Raw genomic sequence first — 21,940 nt, forward strand, 5'->3', positions numbered from 1 at the left:
TTTTAATTTATTTTTGCAAATGTTTGGGTCTTTCCTTCTTAAGTTTTTTAATGCCCTCCTCTCATGTTTTTGAAAGAAATCAAGCTAACTTCCTCAGGTGTCAAAGAGTTCATGAAAAAAAGCAACAACTATGAAACCACAAGGAACATTTTTTTCCAGGCAGGTACTGAGTCATGCTGCATTCTTTAAATTTGGTTCGATTAAATCTGCTTTTAATTTCTCAAATTGTTGTGGATCCAGTGATGAAAAATGCAAACTTACTCAAAGCAAAATGTGGGGTTAGTCACTCAAATACAGGAAAAATAGAATTGTTGTGTAAAGGGAACAACTGCACTTCTTGTGCAGTTGTTCCCTTTACACAACAATTCTATTTTTGCCTTCTTGGCAGAAAGAGAACGCTCTACAACATTCAGTGTTTGTATGTATTTACACTCTGTGTCCGTGAACTTGAAACAATGTAAAACTGCTCAATTGTTCCTCCCATAACTGAAAAACTCAATTTTATCCCCCACTCTTAAGTGAGAACAGTCTGAGCGTGTCCCATGTGGGTGTGATCTTGGGCTCCACCTCATTTCTTGACGGCGACGTCTGTCTTCTGTCCTCTCCTCGGGCCCTGCCTATTTGACCACAGTCACAACATGCTTCTCCTTCTCAGACACCACAGGAACAGTTCCTGGCTTGCTGTGTTTGCGGACATTCCTCTCCCTGGAAAACAAAAAGAAAGAGGAAGAGCCGTGAAAAACTCAATCTGCTGGTTAGAATATTCAGGAAAGGATGGAGAGAGAGATGAGCAAACAGAGGACAGGAGGGGGACTGTTGACCTAACACCTACGTCACTGACTACACTAATGCACCCTGAAAATAATGCATAAAGCATGGATAGTAAATCATTCACAGTCCAAACACATGTCTGACGTGTCACAATACCGCAAGTAATTAGGAAAAAAAAGAGACTCAGACTGAGCAATGAATCACGGGGCGGTAGGGCAAACTGGGACAATCAATCCACCATACGAGCTGTAAATGAGTATGTAAGGTCTATGGGACCATGTCATAGGGGGGGCAGTCCTATCAGTGAGATTTTCCATCAGGGTTGGTGTGACTGCATAGGTCAGAACTACTCTGGCAGCAGCCCAAGTCACCATCACCTCTACACTGACGCAGGGGATGTCATGCCATTCCTATAGATAAATTAGCAAGCTTAATTTCTATCCCAAAAGGAAAAATAAAGAACACATACTTCCTTCTGCGAGCCTCTTTCATAATCCTCAGCTCCTTGGTCTGGTGGTAGATGCTCTTGGGTAGATGTCGGTGATGAGCGATGCGTCTGATCTGCGGATGGTGCTGGAACTTCTCCTTCAGCTTCTGATTGTAGTTGGCGGCCTGCCTCTGTCTTGGGGCCAGCTGCATGACACAAGGGATGAGGAGTTGGTCAGATAAAAGCGAAGAAATACAGAGAGAAGTCCGAAGGGGAAAGACCAGAGTGGAATTCACAGTACAAGTGCCAATCTTCCTGTACAATCCCATTTGAGTTTCATTCTTTATTATTGAAAATATTCGCATCATAATCACATTTTTAGTGCTCAAAATTAGCCTATTTTAATATTGACTATGTACCTATACGATGTATACACAGACTTACCGCTATTCAATGCAAATCCCATTATCAGCATGTGGTCGTTTTACATTCTGTCTACTAGGAGGCTATCCAACACTACCAATAAACACTTAGAATTACCAACAGGCGATAGCTTTTTTGCCAAATAATAACTAATCTTATGCAAACAATGAATAACGTTGACTTGTTAACTTTCATATAAATGTCCAATTTTTCAGTCAATTCATTTTTCAATCTCACATCGCTTCTAACATGGCGAGGACTGGTAATCTCCCAAGGTGCATTACTTTCTGCCATTCCTGATATTGTAACGTCAGATGTTAATGTGAGCACATTAAACCTGAGATTGCTTGAAAACTTGAAGTGACTAAAACATTCTACATCACATACAGTTCGGCCAAGGCGAGAAGGAGGGATTAGCAAACTTTTACCAACACATTTATTAAAAACTCAAAAACAAGAAAATCATATAGTAATTTTAGCATTCAAATAGGATTCATTTAATGACATCTAGATATATATTTGACTCCCAAAATTTGTTCAAACAGCCCCAGTTCTCTGTGAAAATTTAAATCCTGTAAACTAATAAACAAAATTGAGTCACTGACCCTGGAAACAGCAGGCAACAAAATCATTTCAACCACGGATCTAAGTTATTTGGTAGCTGTTCTGTAGCTTTTGATCATATGACATGACCTTCATCAACATGATGGAATTGTAGAAATGTAATTTTTTCCTGAGCACTTTAATTACTTTTCATCAATGTTGGCTTAAAAGCTAAAATTGAAAGTTCATTTTGACCTCTTCCTTGACAACTGGGCAACTCCATCTGCTGATGAAACTCACAAGGTGTGATCGGAAATTGGAAAACAGCCACCACAAAGACCTTGAGATGACATTATTTTGTCATCTACTTGGTTGAGTTTAGGAAACTTCAATCACTAAAAGACAACATGGCTGCTGGTACTTAATGTCATGCCAAATGATACTCCTCCAAATCAGTCACATGCTTTGATAAAAAGACAGAAAAGCAGTGTTACTTTGTGCAATTCTATTTTAAAAGGACAGTAAGAAGAAAAATATTTATATAGAGAGCCGCAGATGGCTGGAAGATGCAGACAGTCTGGTCTATCTGTCTGTTCTGCAGTTAAGTTCAGTTTTACAGCAGAGCAGTCTCAGCCAAGACTATTTTACCCGACATGTCAAAATCCAACCCCAATAATATCAAAACAATCTAAAAACAGCTTACAATCGATTTTTGCAGCAGTCATGAGGGAAGCTGAACAATAAAACTGCTCAAACTCCACATGAAATAAAAACTAATCCGGAGAAGTTCCGCTGAATTGTAAAAAATGCCTGAAAATACCAAATTCAGGTTAAAAATTAAGTTTAATCTGCCCGTCTTAAACACTGCAGGTAGGGAGATTTTCATTTTGGATGATGATTTAAGTTAACATAAGTCCTGTTTTTTTGGTGAGATCAGTCTCTTTCTGCTGGAGATCAGAGCTGGATACAGAGGACGACCCTTGCTAACTCTGCATTTCTTAAACTCCCCCTGGAGATGAGTCACAGGCCTTGTTACAGGCATTTCACTTGTGATGTTGTATTTAGACCTATAGCGAGAACGTGAATTATGTCATCTATCACATCTTGGGTTCCCTTGGCGAGAGAAGATTTATCTGAGGTGACGATGAGCATTTCCAGTAGATGATCAGGAGTTTTGTGTTTGATGCTGACCGCAGGCTGTCATTTGCATTCAGCTCAGGTGTTTTGTTAATTACTGACACTTAGGATATGCTGTCTTACATCATAAAATGTTGGCCAGTACAGTAAGCAGTAACTTCAGCTTGACAACGTGCTCATTCAAAACGGAATCAATGTCTGTTAAAAAGTGAAGACACCAGCTCAACAACATCCCTCCCTCTCCGTCTGTCTCGTAAAAACCGCCGGCTACTCGGACTCCTCTTGGCTCAGGCTGCCCTCCTCCAAGGCTTTTATTCTAATTAAAAGCAATGATTTGTCTCAGATTCAATTTGTTGGAGAAGAGCTGTTAGATGCTGATCCTGTTGGACTAAACTTGTTCCCCCTGGATACACACATGGTCAGCTTGCTGAACACCATTTGTATGATCTCAAGTTCATGGACATGAGACAGCAGAGGATGATGCTTCACATGGATTTTGCTAAGATAGAGAGGCTAATGTGATCTTTACTTCTTTAGCAGACCATCACAGAAACATGGGACTCAATGGGTTTGAAAATACAGCAAAGGCATTACTTCTGGAGGTGCTCTTGTAACTCGTACAATGCACCATGGTGACAAAAAGCTGCTGAAGAATGAGTGTAACAAAGAGACAGCTATCAGACAGCGGCTGAAAGGAGAGACTGTGTGAAAACTGCTGAAATGGTATTGCTGAGACGGAACAGCTGAAATACTTTGTCATCTTTTCAATACAAAGGTTGACTCGGCTATAGCAAGGTGTAATAAGTAACTGTAATCCAACTGATACTCTGCTAGACAGAGAAAACCTAAGATGTGCACAGCCCACTGCAGCGGTGTCAAAAACTCCTACTCCTGTTAAAAAATACCAAAAACAACAACCAACATGTTCTAAAAGCAGTTCAGATGTGGATGAAAAATAAAAAATGAATAAACTGCATCCAAAAACAGCAGAAATGACCAGGCCACTTAACTGCTGATAAAGCAGATTTGACAGGCTGCAGGCAGTGATGTGGGATTTAACTTTTTCACCTTATGTGCATGTGTACCTTTTTTTAAACCATTCTGTGTTCCCCTCTAAAAACTGAGGAATAAGAAATTTTTGTGGGTCCATGAACACAACACGGGTGAAACTGGAGTCTCCCGTCTTCAGTAATAGCGATTTCAGGCAGTTTCTAGCTTAACAAAAAGGTTCTTATGGGGCACCCAGAGAGCCAACGCCCGATGTACAGAGCCTTCTTTCTCGCTGCAGCGGCCGCAGGTTCAATTCCAAACTCGGCCTTTTGCTGCATGTCATCATGTCATCATCTCTCTCTCTCTCTCTCTCTCTCTCTCTCTCTCTCTCTCTTTCTATCTAATAAAGGCAAAAAGCCCAAATGATCTTTATGTTTAACAAAAGGTCTACCTCTGTAGGATCCTTTCCAAAATGTTGCCAAACATTTAAAACAACAATCTGAGCCTGTGAGTGGCAAAACAAGTACTTGTAGTGGATGTAAATTGACGGTGGATAATTGCCCCGAGTGGTTGCACTGCAGCCTGTTTTGTGGCTGCCGGTCGGCTGCAGCCCTCTCACTCAATACTGAACCAATTTTAAAAACTGTTGATCCCATTAGTCACTTGGACACAAAAACCTGGGAAAAAGGGGAAAGGGGGCCCAGGTTGAAAAATATTAAAGCTACCATTTAAGATGCCCTGACTTTTCTTTTCTTGGACCCCATCCACACAGGAGACGTTCCGTTCCGGCTGCATTCCATTTGCCTGGCTTACACACGACCGGGAAAAAGATACACTCCTATCTTGAATCAATACAGCTGTCTACATCGGCTGTGTAATGGCTCGAGTTTCACTCACACGAAAGTGTCTTTTTAGGCTTCAGGTCTGTTTCCTATGTTTTACACATGTAACTACACTGACGGGATATTGGGTTCTGACACGTGGCTGAACACACCGCAGTACTGCGGCTGAGCACTGACGGAGGATTGAAACAACTGCACTGCTTTGACTACGTGGCTTGTGTAGACAGATTATTACCCTCTCTGATCCAGAACTATCCTTTAATTATGCTAAATGATCTCTTTTATCAGACCGTTAATACCTCAATAAAGTTCAAGAGTGGCACCTCTTTAAGTCATCAATGGAGCAGACAGGTCAAACGGTAACACATCACATCAATGTCAATCAATCCTGACTTTTTAAATCGATTCAGTTGGCTTTCGAACCTTAGATAAATAGATAGTGATGAATTTAGATTTCTTCAGCTGAGCAAATACATTTTACCTGATTGAAAACAAATAGAAACTAATTGATTCAACTTGTTTTAGGTGTAATTCACACTGGAGTCAAAGGTTACCGAGTGCAAAGTTATGAGGAGAAAAGAAAAAAAATCAGTGATGTGCAGCAGCTGATAGAGAAGTCCTGATCCTGACAGACAAATCCTCGATTCAGCATTTCGTGATAATTAAAGACCCCTTCAGTACAACTTGATTGTTAATGCTTCATTATGTTCAGAGTGGCCCGCTTTAAGTGATTGGCCGATTTAAACTGCTGATAGGAGCAGCCCTTGTCTGATCTCTTTAAGTGCAAAGCTTGCGAATAAATCTTCTCTTACACAGTGACAGTAAAACAAGTGCCAAAAGCGGGCCAATTTTCCACTTGGAAGCTGCATTAAGAGAATAAGCAAAAGTGAATCCGATTAGGAATGAAAGATGGCTGTTGGAGATGGCACATGAGATGGCACTGATCTTTATTATTCAGCCATAACTGGGATTTGGGGCACTGGAACACTTCCCAGCATTTTACAGGAGCTTTATTTGACAGTTGAACATTAACATTAAGGCCACAATTTCTGCTAACACAGCCTATATTATCTGAAAACGATACATGTGATATTCACTAAACAAGAGATTAAAAGTCAATAGAGATCAGTCTGGAAAAAGTCTTTTAGCTGAATCTTTTGTTGGTAATTTGTCCCAGAACTGCACAAGCTTTTGAGTTTTTTTGGACTTCCCCCTGCCACACAAGCGACTGTGCCAATTGGTACATTGTACTTATTGAGAGTGATTCTACCCTAAGTCAGCATCCATCAGGGCTTTTGGCAACAGCAGTGCCTTTGCTCCTGGCATAGTCACCCACTCTTAGCCTGCTGAGGTGGGCCCGGGGCCACGGCTGTGTCGAAGAATGCAGCTAACTCATAAAACAAGATCAGGCAATACACCAGAGGCAGATACAGTATGCAGTGTGTCTGACAGCTGAGGAAAATACAGCTGTTGATTGGTACACGGACCTCAGCTTACTGCTCACAAAGAAGTAGCCAATAAGCAGCAAATTGCTTTAAATATAAAATGAATTGATGTTGAGAATATAAGCGAGAGCAGTAAAGGTAGAGAGAGTAAGCAAAGGCAGGACTCACCACTCCTAGTTTCTCAGCTGCGTTGGCTTTCCACAGTCGGATGTTCATTTCATCAGAACCACTTAGGATGTATTTGCTGTCTGCCGACCATTTTATGCAGATGACATGCTGCATACGCTTAGTGTGATAGACTTCCCTGAATTATAAAAAAGAAAAAGAAAGATCAAATAAATAGGGAAGAGAAACAACCAAAACATGTACTCATACAGAATCAAGCGTTGCGGCCAACACATGGAGACGTCTTCTCCATGTTTGGTTTCTGCGAGCATCACTGTGCAGATTGAGTTTTGAGTGATAATACAATTGGTTACGGAAGATTTGTAAGCATATAGGCTTTATCAACTGTTACTGGATTTATGAACTGTATTGTTTTAATGACAGGATGCATTGATTTAATCAATTTATTGTAATGTAGAATGTACAGGCACACACAAGGTTGTTCCACTGCTTTGCATTTCCTCTTGTACAATGAGGTTTTCATTTTTGGAAATTCTAAACAGATTGTGCTTTTTTCTCTCACAGTTCTATGTAGTTTTTACCTGATGGAGGATCGTGGAGCTGCACACAGTGAAGAAAAAACTATACCAGACGTATAAAATGAATGTTGCCTAAACAGGTAAGCGCGGCCTCCGTGAGCAGTGCAGCAGCTTCAGCTGGTTGTAATGGATGCACTGAGCACAACGCGACAGACGAGGCATGCGGCGCTTCAACAATGTATCATTCTAAAATTGACCCATATATGTGTTTTCAGGTCAGACACCCCATCAACAGGACTGCATCAGTATTAAGTTGTTTTTTTAAACAGCACAAATCACTGTTGCAAAATTTTAATAACGTGACAACAGTCGAAATCCCTGCTTTTTCAGGGTTATTAGGGTCAAGGTTAAAAATAAACAGGTAGCTAAGGTTGGGAAATGCTGACAGTCATAGTTAAAAGAAACCAATGTTGACTGTCAGTAGGAAACAGAAAAGTTTCCATCCATCTGTTTTGTAGTTCTATATCACACTACTTCCTCTTTTGCTCTCATAGGAAAAGAGTCATTAAAGACGTTGAAAAGATGTTTTGACTCGTCATAGCATGAAAAGCACAGGTGCAACTAACAAAAAATAACGATGGCTCAGCTTCATTAAGTGTCCTAGTGAACCTTTTCAGTGAGCCAGATGCAAAAGAGCAGGGACTTGGGACTGGCAAATATGAATGGGATACATGATTGATTGAGACCATCACTTAAGTTATTAGTAGAACCTTTGCTTTGCTCTTCAAACAAACTTAAACAAACTCATCTGTTTATGTAGCATTACAACTTGCTCATGTGGTGATCCTGTTGGGCCACGTGCTCCTCTAAATGGAACACAACTGTGGATATTTACAGCTGTATAACACACACACACACACACACACACACACGGAATACTTAGTCTGTTTACTCTGGTGTAGCTTATTCAGAGGAACAGAAGTGTTACCTAGTTATAGACAATTAAAACATTTCCGTAAACATACAATAAAATGACAATGGTGTCTTTTTAAACTGGTGTTAAGGGTCACACTAACCTGCTATGGCCACCATCTTTGGGGAAGATGCGGATGGTTTTGTCAAAACTGGCAGAGACAAACTCCTTCCCAGTTGGTGAATAGTCAACATCCAGCACTGCAGAGACATGGTCCATGTGTACTGTGACTGGCCGGTCCAGGTACCTCATGTCATATGTGTAGAGGCTGATGAGCCAAGGACACAAAATTAGCCCTACTCATAAGTTTTAGTGGAACACAAAACTGTAAAACAAATACAGTACCATGCAATAATCTGCTTTAAAAATCCATCAGTGGCACAGAGCTTCACATTTGCTGAGGATATTAAGAATTACAGGGGTTTTTTTTGTTTTACTGTCCTGTCTATGAGGACATGAGAAAGTTGATGACATTTTTTTTTTAGTAAAATGACATCCATTTATACTGATTTCTTTTGGCTGAGTGACTATGAAAAATTTGAGCTGTGCTTCAGGAAAGGAACCTATTTTGTAGCAGAATATATTTGCTCAGCTCAGGAGATAAGCCAGAATATTTTGTTGAAGACCAAACTGTAAAATAACCTGCAATTTCTTTAATGAAACCAAATGTTTTACCACTGGAAACTTTTGGGATCATGGAAACCCACAAGGATTTGCATTTTATGTGCATGACAAAAAAATAAAGAAAATCAATCAATCAATAAACCATGTTCATGTAAGATCCCTTAAGTACTTACTCTTGAGAATGTAAACAAAAGATCTCATTTAGTGCCATCATTGACAGAATAATCACGTGAATCACTTTGTAACAACCTTTAACATCCTCTACTTACTTGTAGTCTTCATTTGAACATGTGAAGTAATAGGCCTCCATAGGGTTCCAGCATAATGTGTTGCTCCTCATTGTCATAATAACCTGGAAATGACAATGAAAATGTATAGATATAAATAATGTGTCACTGTGGAGAAAGAAATGGGGAGAGGGAAAGATAAATTCCCATACAAACAAGTGTTGTCACAACACTGGAATTTCTTACTTTAATACAATACCTTGAAGAAAAGCAATATTCCACACCCACAATTGACATGAAATTACATTTTTTATTATTAAAAGAAAAATAACACATGGCTATAATGCAACAACAACATTTTTCTTTTCTTGGTTAGTAGCAGAGAACTGCTGACTAGAAAGCATTACTAGTATGAGAAAAAAGGAAAGCGCAGCTGGAACTGCTGAAATAATACTACAAAAATGAGTACTGAAACAGTTTTGAATATTCAGAACCTTTATGTAGCAATATATCAATACTTTTGATAACACTAGCACCAAATGAATGGTAGACGCTACCTTTTTAAGTGGTGCTGATTCTCTCATGTCATACAGTACTATACTTCTGTCAGAGGCACAGCTTGCAAGAAGTTCAGTCTGTGGAAAGAAAATAAACAATTCACTTTAATGAGGGGCAGACTGAAATGAGTCTGACAATAACTAGTTTGAGGGGAGTTTGGACATGGACAAACTGGTAAATGCTCCTCACTCTGACAGAATGAGGTCCACCTGAGAACTGTGGCTACATTGTGTCTTACCTCCACAGGGTTGAAGCGAACAGCACTGAAGCTGTCTACACCCCAAGTGAAGGAGCGGATTGGGCTGCTTCTCTGCTCGTCCCAGATGTCCACCTGCTGGCCACATGTTGCAAACACAGCCTCCTTCTGGTGATGATCTAATCCAGTGAAGACTGTCTGTTAAAAAATAAAAATCAAAACATGATATTTCACTGACTCTTTGATGTCACGATCACCTCAACAGCAGATTTTTTTCCCTATGATAATAATCCTACAGCTAATCCACACTGATCATACCTTTCCCAAAATAGTGTTGAGTGGCTCCTCTTCCTCCCCGTAACCTGGCGCCTCCATTTTCCATTGCTTGATTGTTTTGTCGTCACCAACCTGTTACAGTCAGCATGTCAAGATATAATACAGAGGCTGTATTAGAGATCAACTCGTAAAAAATATAAATAATTCTGAAAATTTTTCACAGATGTTGAAGGGCAGCAGTCACCGTAAAGAAGGATGTTCCACAATGGCGGACAACCATTCCACGGACAAAACCTTCATGTGCTTGAAGCGTGCGGACACATTCGTGTTTGGTCAGATTCCACACTTTCACCTAATGATAAAATAAACCAATGTTGAGAATGAATGCATTACACTTATAGCATTGTTGTACAGTGTCACTAGCTGAGGTGATGTATTTGGACTTGCCTCTCCATCGCAGGAGCCAGAGAGCAGGGTGGAGAGGCTCTTGGTGTGCTTGGCCAAGCAGTTCACCCCATCTCTGTGTCCATCAAGGGAGCTCAGGAAAGGTTTGGCAAACACCCTCTCAAGCTTGGTGGCATTCAGAGCCCGGGTGTATTCTCTACATACCTCGAATGGATGGAGTGCAGGATCATAGTTTCTAGGGACTGACAGAGGAGAGGGGTCACTACTTAAAGAGTCACTTAACTCCCAAACCACTTTTTTCAATTGACAAACAATATATATAAGTATTTAGGAGTGTTGTTGTTTGATTCAGGTCCACCTCTTGACATTTGAGTGAAAGTATTACATTTTTACATATTTTGTATAATTATGCATAGTGTCTCCCTCCAAAGGTTGAGACCGGGTTATTGCAGATGGTAACCTGGTGACTGGTTATTGGCTGATCCTGGTAGCAGGAGCCTGCCGAGCCCACTGTCACTGCCCTCTCGCCAACCCACTACTTTTTGTGTGGGGGGTGGCAGAAGGGTGCTGTAGATCCAGAGGCATCACAATTGGATGAATGGGCTTGTCTTAGCACCCTCCCAGCCCTGCCCATTTTTGTGACTTTTTTCCACATACCAGGGAGGAGGCACTCAAACCAAAAGTGGGGAGTTAAGTTACTCTCTATTGAGCTACAACGACATTTTGCTCTCATATGATGATATTCATTTTTAAAACATGTAAACAATTCACAGCAGTGGCAGCACCAAATTACAATAGAGCCACGTGGAGTAAAAACACAGTTCACTGCATCAGCACAGCATTATGTGTATCCCATTTTACAGAAGTAACTTCAGTTAAAAAAATCCAGATGAATAATTATCACTGGATAAAACTTAAATGTTATCATGGCCATGTTGCTCTGTGGCAATTCATTCACACATTCCATTTACTTTTTATTTGTTTTATGTCTCATACGATGGACCTACACACAGGCTTTAGGCTAATTCACAATTTCCATCCACTGACATTAAATACATCTTAATGTTGTGGCTGTTAGCTGTTACGGGCACGTATTTGAAATGCCACCCATTAGTTTTTTTATATCGTCGTTTTTAAAAAGGATAATTTCTCCAAATGTAATGAAAATGTCTTATTTAGCACCAATGTTCTGCCTTGTAACTAACATAGTTTGGCTGGCCTTATATAAATAACGTGTGGCTGATGTTTACTGAAAAAAAAACTAGCAACGCTGCTAGCAAATCCACTTTAGCCTATCCGGGTTTCAACGTTTTTCACTTACCCCGCTGAATATCTAGTTTGGTCTCCCGGACATAATTATCCGGGTTCCTCGAGAGAACTTTAACTTTCATTTGGTATAAGACTGAAAATGGAACCGCACTTAAAATTGGCGTTAGGTTTAAGTTAAACAAGAAAAATATTAGCAAGCACCGGCCATGTGTTGATGAAGAAGTAAATCGTATGATTGCGTTGCATTGTGGGATGCCCAGTCCTCCTGGTTGCGTCACTGACGGATTTAAAGAAACAGCTATCAAGATGAAAAATTTAGCAGAGAAAGACCGGAAATACAATGATTTGTTCTTCAACTGTACTGTCAGTGTTTGCTTTTTCCCAGTATATTGATTTTGAATTTTCCCTTTCTCATGAAAATATATTGTTTGGCTTTATAAGTTACCCTTCTATCAAAACAAATGAATCAAACACCAAACAATTCTAATTATTAAAAAAACTGAACCTTGAGCAACTTCTCATGAGCTGTTTTAAGATTTCTGCTTTTGTTCAAATCTCCTGGCATCATCTCTTAGCTGTGCTCCAAATAAATAAATATTTATTCTTTTTTAAAACCATCCAGCTTCAGTTATCTTGAAGGGACATTGAATTCCAGTCCATAATATCAGCATAATAACTAAATAATATACATAAATGTCACTCAAAAACCCCCGTTGTGAAATGGACTAAAATAAAATGTCTCTACTTGACAGAGGAATAGAAATGTAATAATAATAATAATAACAACAACAACAACAACAACAACAAAAAAGCCCATTGATAGGCCTAAGTTCTTTTTTTAAATTCTTCTTTTAATGGCTTATGCGATTTTGTTATCTCAACATCTCATTTATTTATTTATCTTGGCTATATTTAATACTGTTAAACAATAACTGGGTAGTTATGGGTTATTATTCCATGTGAGTATTTAATGTTAATTTCAGTATGGAGTAACAGAAAATATTCTTCATTGGAAGTGTGCTTTTTAACTCTATATAAAAGAATGTGTGTGTGTGTGTGTGTGTGCCATGGATCTGATGTGCGCGCGTGGAAATTTGATGACGCCACGATTCAATGTCATATGGCATATTCTAACTTATGCTCCATAGGAATGTCAACACGTTCTCGACTCACACACCACAGAAAGTTTTTAGCCAGTTTAACTACTCTTCTTCACTGCATGAACATCCTTTTTTTGCAAAGAAAACTTCAGATATCCACCCTGCACAAAGACAAATATTGTTAGCTAACGGAAACGACCGAGGAGTAAGGTAGGTAGCTAGCCTTACTCGAATAGCTAGCTCTGTCACCATGTGCAAAGGTGACAAGTTAAACCACATGTTGTCAAGATTGAGATGCATTTAGCTCTCCAAAAAGGAAGCTAACATTATTAAAATATTATTCATTTCTTCCGGTCTGTTAGCTGTCTATAACAGTATTCCTCAACTCAAAGAATTGTTGAAAAAAGTGAAGAAGCTCATTTTATTGGGATGTTGGTTGATGCTTTATTGCAGCAAGCAACACCAATGCTTTAAAAATGCATCATTTCCAAACATATGTGTTGAATCAGCTGCGTAAAATTGCAAAGTCAGTAGAAATTCTAGCTGTCAGACATACGTAGTTAAGTTAAATGTGTAGTATTTTTCTCTGACATGTGGTGAAGTAGAAGTAGCAAAAATGTAGAAAAAAAAAATTGTATGTGTACTTTTATAACAGGAGCTTTCCCTTGAGCTGCAATGTGATTTGATGCTTCTCTTAGTAATATATTAGTAGTATACAAAAATAATATGCAAATATAATATACAAAAATGCTGCTTCTTCTTGTCTTAACTTAACATTTTAACTTTTAACTAAGAATCTACTTTGCCCCTTGTGCTTTTGTCACTGATTTTACTCCCTGTAAAAGTGTCTAAAAGCTAAAGCGTTGTATCATTGTGTATTACAGGAAGCGTCGGACAAGTGCTGCTCTTCTGAGCAAGTTCAGAGGACAGCGCACAAAACCTGTGTGCCAACAACATGGATCTGAATGAAGACGTATTTCATGTTGTGGAGAGGATGGAGTACAGAGACATACTTTTCACTCTCCAGGAAGTTGTTGTTGATTTGCTGAACCAACACAACCCTGCATCTCCATCTCCTCCTCCTTCTCCTGTCATCACCTACCCTCAGCCAGATGATAATCTGAGCGGACGATACAATGGGTGCATCCTCCTGGGAGCTGCTCCACACAGCTGTGAGCTGCAAAGTCCTTCAGTGGCTGATCCAGGACGGAGCCTGCTTGATTTGATAAATGAATACAATCTCACAGCTCCATCTCCATCTCCACCTTCATCTCTACTTCCATATCCATCCCCACCTACTTCTCCTGTTGTCACCCACTGTCAACCGGTTGAAAATCTGAGCGGAGAATATGATGGGCACATCCCCCTGGGAGCTGCTCCACACAGCTCTGAGCAGCCAAGTGTGTTCATGGCTGCTCCAGGACCGAGCGTCGGACAGGCTCCTCCTATGGTCATCTACCCAGGAACACAAAATGTTGTGGAGCCAGGTCACCTGCACAGCCAGGCATGTGCTTATAGCCAGGGACAGGTAAGATACTAGGTAAAGGCTAGGAATGGGTAAATACCTGCATCAAAAAGATACTTATCAGTTAGTGCTAAACTGATTATCCCATCAATCAATTTGTTGATTGATAGAAAGTTAATCAGTAAGTATTTTGATTATTGCTAAATTGCATTATTGCAGCCAATACTCCCACAATTCAGTGGTTCCAGCTTTCTTTTCAAATACAGTTAATTAATACCATAAATTGAGAAAATACTCAACAGATACATCAATAATGAAATGATCATTAGTTGCAGCCCCACTGTTAATGGTTGATGCTGTAGAGCAACAGAAGGACAGAAAAGGTTTCATTTAAATCTAAGTCTACTGTGTTATCCCATGTGTTGCTGATGTAACGAGTTATACAACAGCTATGCGTAAGGCTCTGCATATAAGTGAGCTTGATAATTGCCAATTAGTCATAATTCAGAAGTAATAATTCAATAGTGTTCAGCGTAGTGAAGCTGTTAAGTGCATTTATGTTGAGTGACATGACATGCTATCAGCCACCAGTTTCCCTGCTGCTCCTCTACAGACAGTAAGAGCCTCGTTTGTCACACACACTCTGAGCCATTTTTTTAATATTTTGTTGTAGACACACAGTTTAGTAGCATGGCTGTGGGAGAAACATATCAATTACTAAACAAACGCATATATTGTCCTGCAGTGCGAGTTCAGAAGTCCAAATGAAAAAATACTCATTTCAGAATTATTTAGAAGAACAAGCTGTTTAGCTCAGATGCATTTATTTGTTATGATAAATAATCAATATATTTACTGTCAGAGTTGCAGTTGCCAGACTGAAACTAAAGTTACCCTTATAATTCAACTGAACTGTGGGTTAATCAGATCAGTAAACCAGCAAGATTGAACAGATTTTCATTAAGCAATGTGACTGAATGGGAAACACGTTTCAATGCCCAAAACAAAACGGAATAATCTGAAATCTAAAAGCTTTTTTCTTAAAAATAATCAACAATTTTTAGCAGTTCAGAGTTAGACATAAAATTGAATTTTAACCAGCCTGAGATAGTTTTTTATATACACATCATTTGCCTATTTACAGCCTTACAGAGCTGCTAGCATGACTACCTCTTTGAGTGTCACTGCAGCTCATTCAGTTACCTGCTCTCTGTGTTTGTCTCTCCAGTTAAACAATCTGTCAGCGGTGAGGGTCCCTAATGGCATGAGCCAGAACCAAACTCCTATTGGACAATTGTAAGTAACACACACATAAATGCAAACAAACACACACAAGTGTATACAGCCATTGAGCTCCTGTTTGTATCCTAAAACAAACTCTATTGTTTAAAGTATTTTTGGCTCTCTCTATGTAGGAATGGTCAGGCGCTGTACAATCTTCCAGAGGATGTTCTCCCTCCTACTCACTCAGCTGCTCCTCAGCCCGCATTCTCCAACTCAAAGTAAGTAAACTGACTAGCCTTGATCAAAATACACTTTTCTTTTTGTGACTTGAGTTATCATGGACACTATAGCAAAGTGAGGTGTATAATGGTCCATTTCTTATGGTCCTTATTTGGTCAGGCACAAAGAGACCTTGAGGTCAGAGGTCTAGGGATGGTCAAGCCTGGGAGTGTGTAGAATACTGGAGCCAGGTTAAAAATAACTTGGAATGAGGCTCCCTCCAAAAAAGGATATATTTGTGGGGTCTTGTGATTGATTACAGCAGGTGAAGAGTTGTTATACTGAAGAATGTATTGATGCCTGAACCTAAATAAGAGACTTGCATGAGCTATAAGGGAGAGAGATTTGTATTGGTCCTGAATCCTCTCACAGGCAGACCATGGTGCCTGGTGGATGCTGAACTTCGTTGTAATAAACTTATTCTTATGCAACCAAGTTGGTATCAGCGGAGGTTTCTTCATCATCTACACATCATTGCTATTTAATAAACAACGAAAGTTTTGGCGTCACGAACAGGATATGTTGTGTCCTGCAGCATCGCCTACAGCTTCACCGCACTTGCTCCCGTGTCAAGTCGACAGATTAGGTGAGTATTTCCTCAAAAATTAACACGCTGGTTTGTTCGTTGAGGCTGTGGTACTTTTGCTGATGGGGCACACTGAAAAGAATCCTTTGTGCTGGAGTGCTATGATGTGTTGATGTTGGAGTGACTTTCCGTGTCTAAATTTAGTTTTTGCATCATAAGTGCGGGCGAACAGGTACAAATAGAAGAAATAAAAGACAAAAGAAATACAGTAAAGTAATATTAAAGAGAAATGTGGAAAAGGAAAAAGAGAATAGAAATAAAAATCAAGTAATAGAGAAGAAAAACAAACGAGAGAAAAAGCAAATTAAAATTAAAGTAAAAAGTGTAGAATAAGTTGAACTATTACGTTTGTGAGCTAAATAACCATGCAAGATTAATGAAGTCAGGGCCCACGACTCTTAACGATAAGACGTGTAAATTAGAGACATAATAATATTTAAAGATATTTGAGTTAGTTTTAACTAAAACTAAAAACCAAAATTTAAACTTAAACTTAAAATTAGGAGATGGCGGGAGAGTAATATGATTAACTATAATAGATTTGTGCCTGTTAGTAATTGTAGTTTAGGAAAAACCTTTGGGAAAAGATGTATGTTAGTTGCTGTGGATAGATTTTCATGATGGCCTGAGGCTTGTCCAACCAAGCGAATGGATGCTCAGTCGGTTGCCAAGTTTTTGTGTCGTGAGGTCATAAGCAGGTGGGGACTTCCTGATCGGATATCCTCAGATAATGGTAAAGAGTTCATGGATAAAACGGTGAGGTTGATTCTGCAAAAATTAGGAATTAAACAGCGTTTAGGAGCCGTTTACCATCCACAAAGTCAAGGGATTTGCAAAAAAATGAATGGTATTTTGAAAAGCCGTATTGTTAAAATTTGTCAACACACGGGTTTGAATTGGGTGGCAGCACTTCCGTTAGCATTAATGGTGTGTCGCTCGAGTGAGCTCCGTGACTTGCGTATGACCCCTCATGAGTTGGCCACAGGGAGACGGATGCCAACCCCTTGTTTGCGTACAAGTGGAAAAGGGCCAAGTTTGGCTCTTTTGGAAGATGAAATGCGAGCATATGTAACATATATGGCAACTCTTCATAAAAGGATATCCACATATGTTTCCGACAGGCAGAGATGAGAAGAGGTGTAGGAGAACTTTGGTGAGCAAAACAGGAACACAGTGCACCAGACAAGGTGTTTGTAAAGGTATTTAGAAGAAAGCGGTATAACGAACGCCGTGAAGGACCATTTGAAGTTGTTCGCAGTACTGGAACTGCGGTCCAGATTAAACGGTCACCGACTTGGTATCACTTGTCACGCTGTGTAAAAGTACCGAGGAGAGACAGAGGAGGCTGCCCATAGTGTGGATAATATTGATGAGGTTACACATGCTTTTGACAATGCCGCAGGAAACAAGTCAGATGATGGACAGGGAGAGCAATTTAATAGCATCGACTTTCAACATGTTCCAGCAACAGCAGGATCCACCTCAGTTGACTGTGAATCGGAGATCACAGAGGGCCGCTGTGATGTCACTCCAGGACAATCTGAAACCACAGGTAGACAAAGGAGCCCAAGACCAGTCCGGAAAAGAGTTAAGCCTAAACGTTACCAAGAGTAAAGTTGAAGTAGTTTTAGGAGAATCAATTCAGCTCCCGTCTAAGTGTGGAAAAAGGAATTTTGATGGTAAAAACCCACCTCAGTGGAAAAATAGTCGCAGTGAAGATGTTGCGTTAACAGGACCTGAAGTTGATATTGTACCCATTAATAGAAGGAAGTATGTGTTGTATAATGATTTGTGGTGGTTAAGAGTTTGGGGAGACTGTTCACTTTTCTTGCGTAATGTTACATTAGAGGATCTGGGAGAATATACGTGTACTTATTTAGAACCAGAGTTTAAAATTGTTCCATCTGAAAAAGAAAAATATATAACGCGTAGGGTGGTCCTTACAATAAAAAACTTAAGGGCTACTGAAGTTTTTACGGATGCTGAAAATGTACAAGAATCATTTCTTACAAGTGTTACGTTAGAAGAGGATAATGTACAGACTACTATAGATCTGGTAATAACTGATGGTGCTAATATGTTGACTGTAGTTACAGCTTTGGAGGAGATGACTGCTAATGCTGTGACATGGACAACATCTACTTTTGATATTTTGGCTATTACTGACGGGGAAGAGATGTCAAGGACCACTACTATCAGTGGAGTAATAGATGAAATATTGGTGTTTGAAAACTTTACAGGAATACAATCGGCAGTATTGGAATCTGCAGAATTTAAACAGGAAGCAATAATAGAGGCTGATGTGGTTAGTACTGAGGATATTGACGGTAGGAAACTAACTGTGGAAATGGATGATGACGATTTATTTGTAATGGCTCAGCGGATCATTTTGGAGGTTAATGATGTTTTAAATCTTGACGAGGAAGAACCATATCATGCGCTAAAAAAAAAGAGAAGCACAGTGGAAGGCGTGTGGATTCGATTCCTCGGCATTACAAATCACAGACCCATGGGCGAGTAGGAATTTGTGGTTCCAGCAGCTGACACACTCTGTAAGATCGGTAAGGAAGTTGAAATGTCCATGTGTGGTGAAAATTCCACCGCCTGGCACGTGGTCGTCAATTTTGGAAGCCAGGCAATGATGCACGTGACTCATGACTTGTATTATTCTGTTTACTTTACTTTGTATTTCTAAAACTCTCCTGTTTATTTCTTCTCTGTTACCACAGCAAGAGAAAGCGTGACAACCAGGAGGATGATCGGTCGTATGTAAAGAAGCCGCCAAACGCCTTCATGGTGTTTAGAAAGGAGCAGAGGCCAAATGTTGTGGCCGAATTGGGCATCACAGGAAGTGCAGTGGTGAATAGTATCCTGGGAAAGAGGGTGTGTTTGTTTGCTCCGTGAGACATTCAGTGTTCCACAACCATCATGACAGTTTAATTGAGCTCACATAAGTGTACAACAAAACAATTAAACTCTAAATCTTCAAATCTTGACAGTCATTATTTGATGATTTTCATTACATGTCACATGAACACATCTAAATTTAAACTGAGGATTTCCAGCACGTTATGTCCCAAATGCACTGGCTGTGAGAGCCTGCTCTCATTAAAGTGGATCTGTGTACATAGTTATTCATTTGAGATGTTTTGTTGTTTGTCTACAGTGGAACACACTGTCAAGTGAGCAGAAGGCCATATATTATGAAGAGGCAGAGAGAGAGAGGAAGCTCCATGCACAGCTATATCCTGACTGGACACCCACCGACAATTACGTATGTACACTCTGCCAACACGCAAGTCATATTAGTTAAAATCACTACACTAGAGTTTATGAAACACTGCCACTGAAAAGAGTTTTTATCAACTGATGTCAGATAGAAAGTCGAAAGTGTCTGTTTTTCTGTAGGGCAGAAAGAGAAAGAGAGACAGGAGCAAGGCCGTCATAAGCAAGCCCGCCAGACAGTTTGAAAGTAAGACAATGTTTCTATGGTTCAAAGGTTGTTTTCATATGAAATGGGATAAAAACTTACAGATGTGTGACCACAAGGGATCATGTTGGACTCTTTTAGATCACAGATTCTCAAAATACATAAAATTAGAAGCAGCATCTTTTACCATGTTTTTAAAAGTCCCAGTGCACTGATCACAGTTTTTGTTAATTCATGTTGCAGCATTTGCATCTGCCGAAGAGTTCACCCAGCAAGGCAAGAGGCTGCGTGTGGCCCCAGTGTACACAGGTGTGACAGAGCCTGTTCACACACAGACAGCTGTCCTGCAGCCTTCTACTTGGCAAACAGATGTCATGGAGGCTCCTCACATACAGACTGACTGGACATGACATCCTACCATGCCTCTTCATCCACAGGTGTATGACCACCACTGGCAAGGCTCTGCAATAGCAGCACCTGCAGCAATGGTCACTGCACCCACTGACACAAACCACTTATCTGGGGCTGGAAGACTCAATTTACTGATGGTGGGGCTTCATGAACCCCTTTCCAACACAGCAGTGCCTGAGCCCTTGCCTCAGTTTCACCCACTGTATCAGTCTGAGTCACTGTACAGTCCAGACACAGACACAAGTACTATGAATTTGTCTGATCTTTCTGATCCGTCACAGCCAAAGCCTGAGCCACAGCCTCAAGCTCAGCATCAGATTCAGGCTCAGCCTCAGTCCCCGTCCAGTCCAGACGCATACATATGTACTGTAGATTTCTCTGATCTACTTGATCAGCCACAGCCTCAGGCTCAGCCCCACGTTCAGGCTCAGCCTCACACACTGTTTCAGCATCAGCCTCAGTCCCCCTACAATCTAGACAGATTCTTGTGTGATGTAGATTTGCCTGATGTACTTGATTTGCCATAGCTCCCGCCTCTGCATCTGCATCCCCAGGCTCAGTCCCTGCCACAGCTTCACATGCTGCTTCATCCTCGGTCTCTGTCCAATCCAGACACATACACTTGCAATGTAGATTTCTTTGATAACCTTGATATATTCTGTTCAAAACGTTTGCAGACAACAAAGGGGGAGTAGGGGAACCCTCTGTTGCTCTCCTTGAGCTTTCTTCCTCTTATTCCCTGTGAAAGGGGGTGGAAGTGTTTATTATCTTTGTATTGTATTGTGTTGTATTGCGCTGTATTGTATTGCATTGTATTGTGCTGTATTGTATTGCATTATAAATAAAATATTGAAATAAATTCAATTGAAAAGAAAATTCCTAAAATTATTAAAATTATTATTTAAAATGTAAATTTAAATGTAAAGTAAGCAAAAGAAGAGCTGTACATAAAAACCTGATAAAAATTAATTCCGTCTCTAGTACAACAAAATAGGAGAATTAAATGTGGATTCTTAAACACCAGAATGCTAACATCTAAAACCTTGTTAGTAAATGATTTAATTTTTGGTAATCATATTAATTTATTTTGTCTGAAACCTAGCTGTGTCATAATTATTATGCTAAGACTAAATGAATCCACTCCCCCCAGTTTTACTAATGTCACATTCTTTGAGGCAGCAACCAAGGAGGGTGAATTTTTGCCATTTTTGACTTGAGATTAATAATCAACCCTAACCCTAAACAAACTTAGAATTTATTTGAAAACCTTTTTTCTTAAGCCTTTCACACCCAAGCTGGAAGACTTTACAGCCACCTTTATTCTTTACACACATTCATGTTCCTTTATTTTTTGTCACTAACGTTTCTTCTTCCCTGGAGCTTCTGTGCTTTCTCGTCTTAGAGGTTCCCATGGGCTTGCACCTGGATCATGGTATGTGGTTGTATCTGCTGCTGTCGTCCTACCTGAAGCATACTACTGCAATTATTATGAGTCATACTACTATTTACATTCTACTATTTTTACGCACACATTATTATTTTTAATACATAAACTATCATATATTACAATATTCATTCAATATAGTCTACTGTATACTGCTATTATCATGAGTCATATTTCTACTATTGGTATACACATTATTTGTAATGCATATATTAACATATGCATTTAATATACTCGACCATATAGTTCTA

General features: G+C 39.8%; 2 protein-coding genes across 2 annotated transcripts; one reads left to right on the forward strand and one right to left on the reverse strand.

Annotated features, from left to right (window-relative positions):
* dcaf13 (ddb1 and cul4 associated factor 13) lies at positions 1–11,986 on the reverse strand. Its single transcript, XM_042490039.1, has 11 exons — positions 11,803–11,986; positions 10,524–10,723; positions 10,321–10,428; positions 10,119–10,208; positions 9,843–9,998; positions 9,604–9,681; positions 9,089–9,171; positions 8,299–8,463; positions 6,747–6,882; positions 1,241–1,404; positions 1–705 (listed from the first exon to the last, which is right to left on the reverse strand). The coding sequence occupies exons 1-11, from the start codon at positions 11,870–11,872 to the stop codon at positions 618–620; spliced, it is 1,338 nt and encodes a 445-aa protein (XP_042345973.1). The 5' UTR covers positions 11,873–11,986; the 3' UTR covers positions 1–617.
* Positions 11,987–13,805: 1,819 nt separating this feature from the next.
* LOC121945374 (transcription factor 7-like 1) lies at positions 13,806–20,772 on the forward strand. The gene is made up of 9 exons (XM_042489508.1): positions 13,806–14,378; positions 15,544–15,611; positions 15,731–15,817; positions 16,354–16,404; positions 19,134–19,287; positions 19,571–19,678; positions 19,813–19,876; positions 20,078–20,157; positions 20,272–20,772. Exons 1-9 carry the CDS (start codon positions 13,806–13,808, stop codon positions 20,770–20,772), a joined length of 1,686 nt encoding a protein of 561 aa, XP_042345442.1.
* Positions 20,773–21,940: the final 1,168 nt, after the last annotated feature.

Source organism: Plectropomus leopardus, chromosome 7, assembly GCF_008729295.1.
Source record: "Plectropomus leopardus isolate mb chromosome 7, YSFRI_Pleo_2.0, whole genome shotgun sequence".
Lineage (NCBI taxonomy): Eukaryota > Metazoa > Chordata > Actinopteri > Perciformes > Serranidae > Plectropomus > Plectropomus leopardus.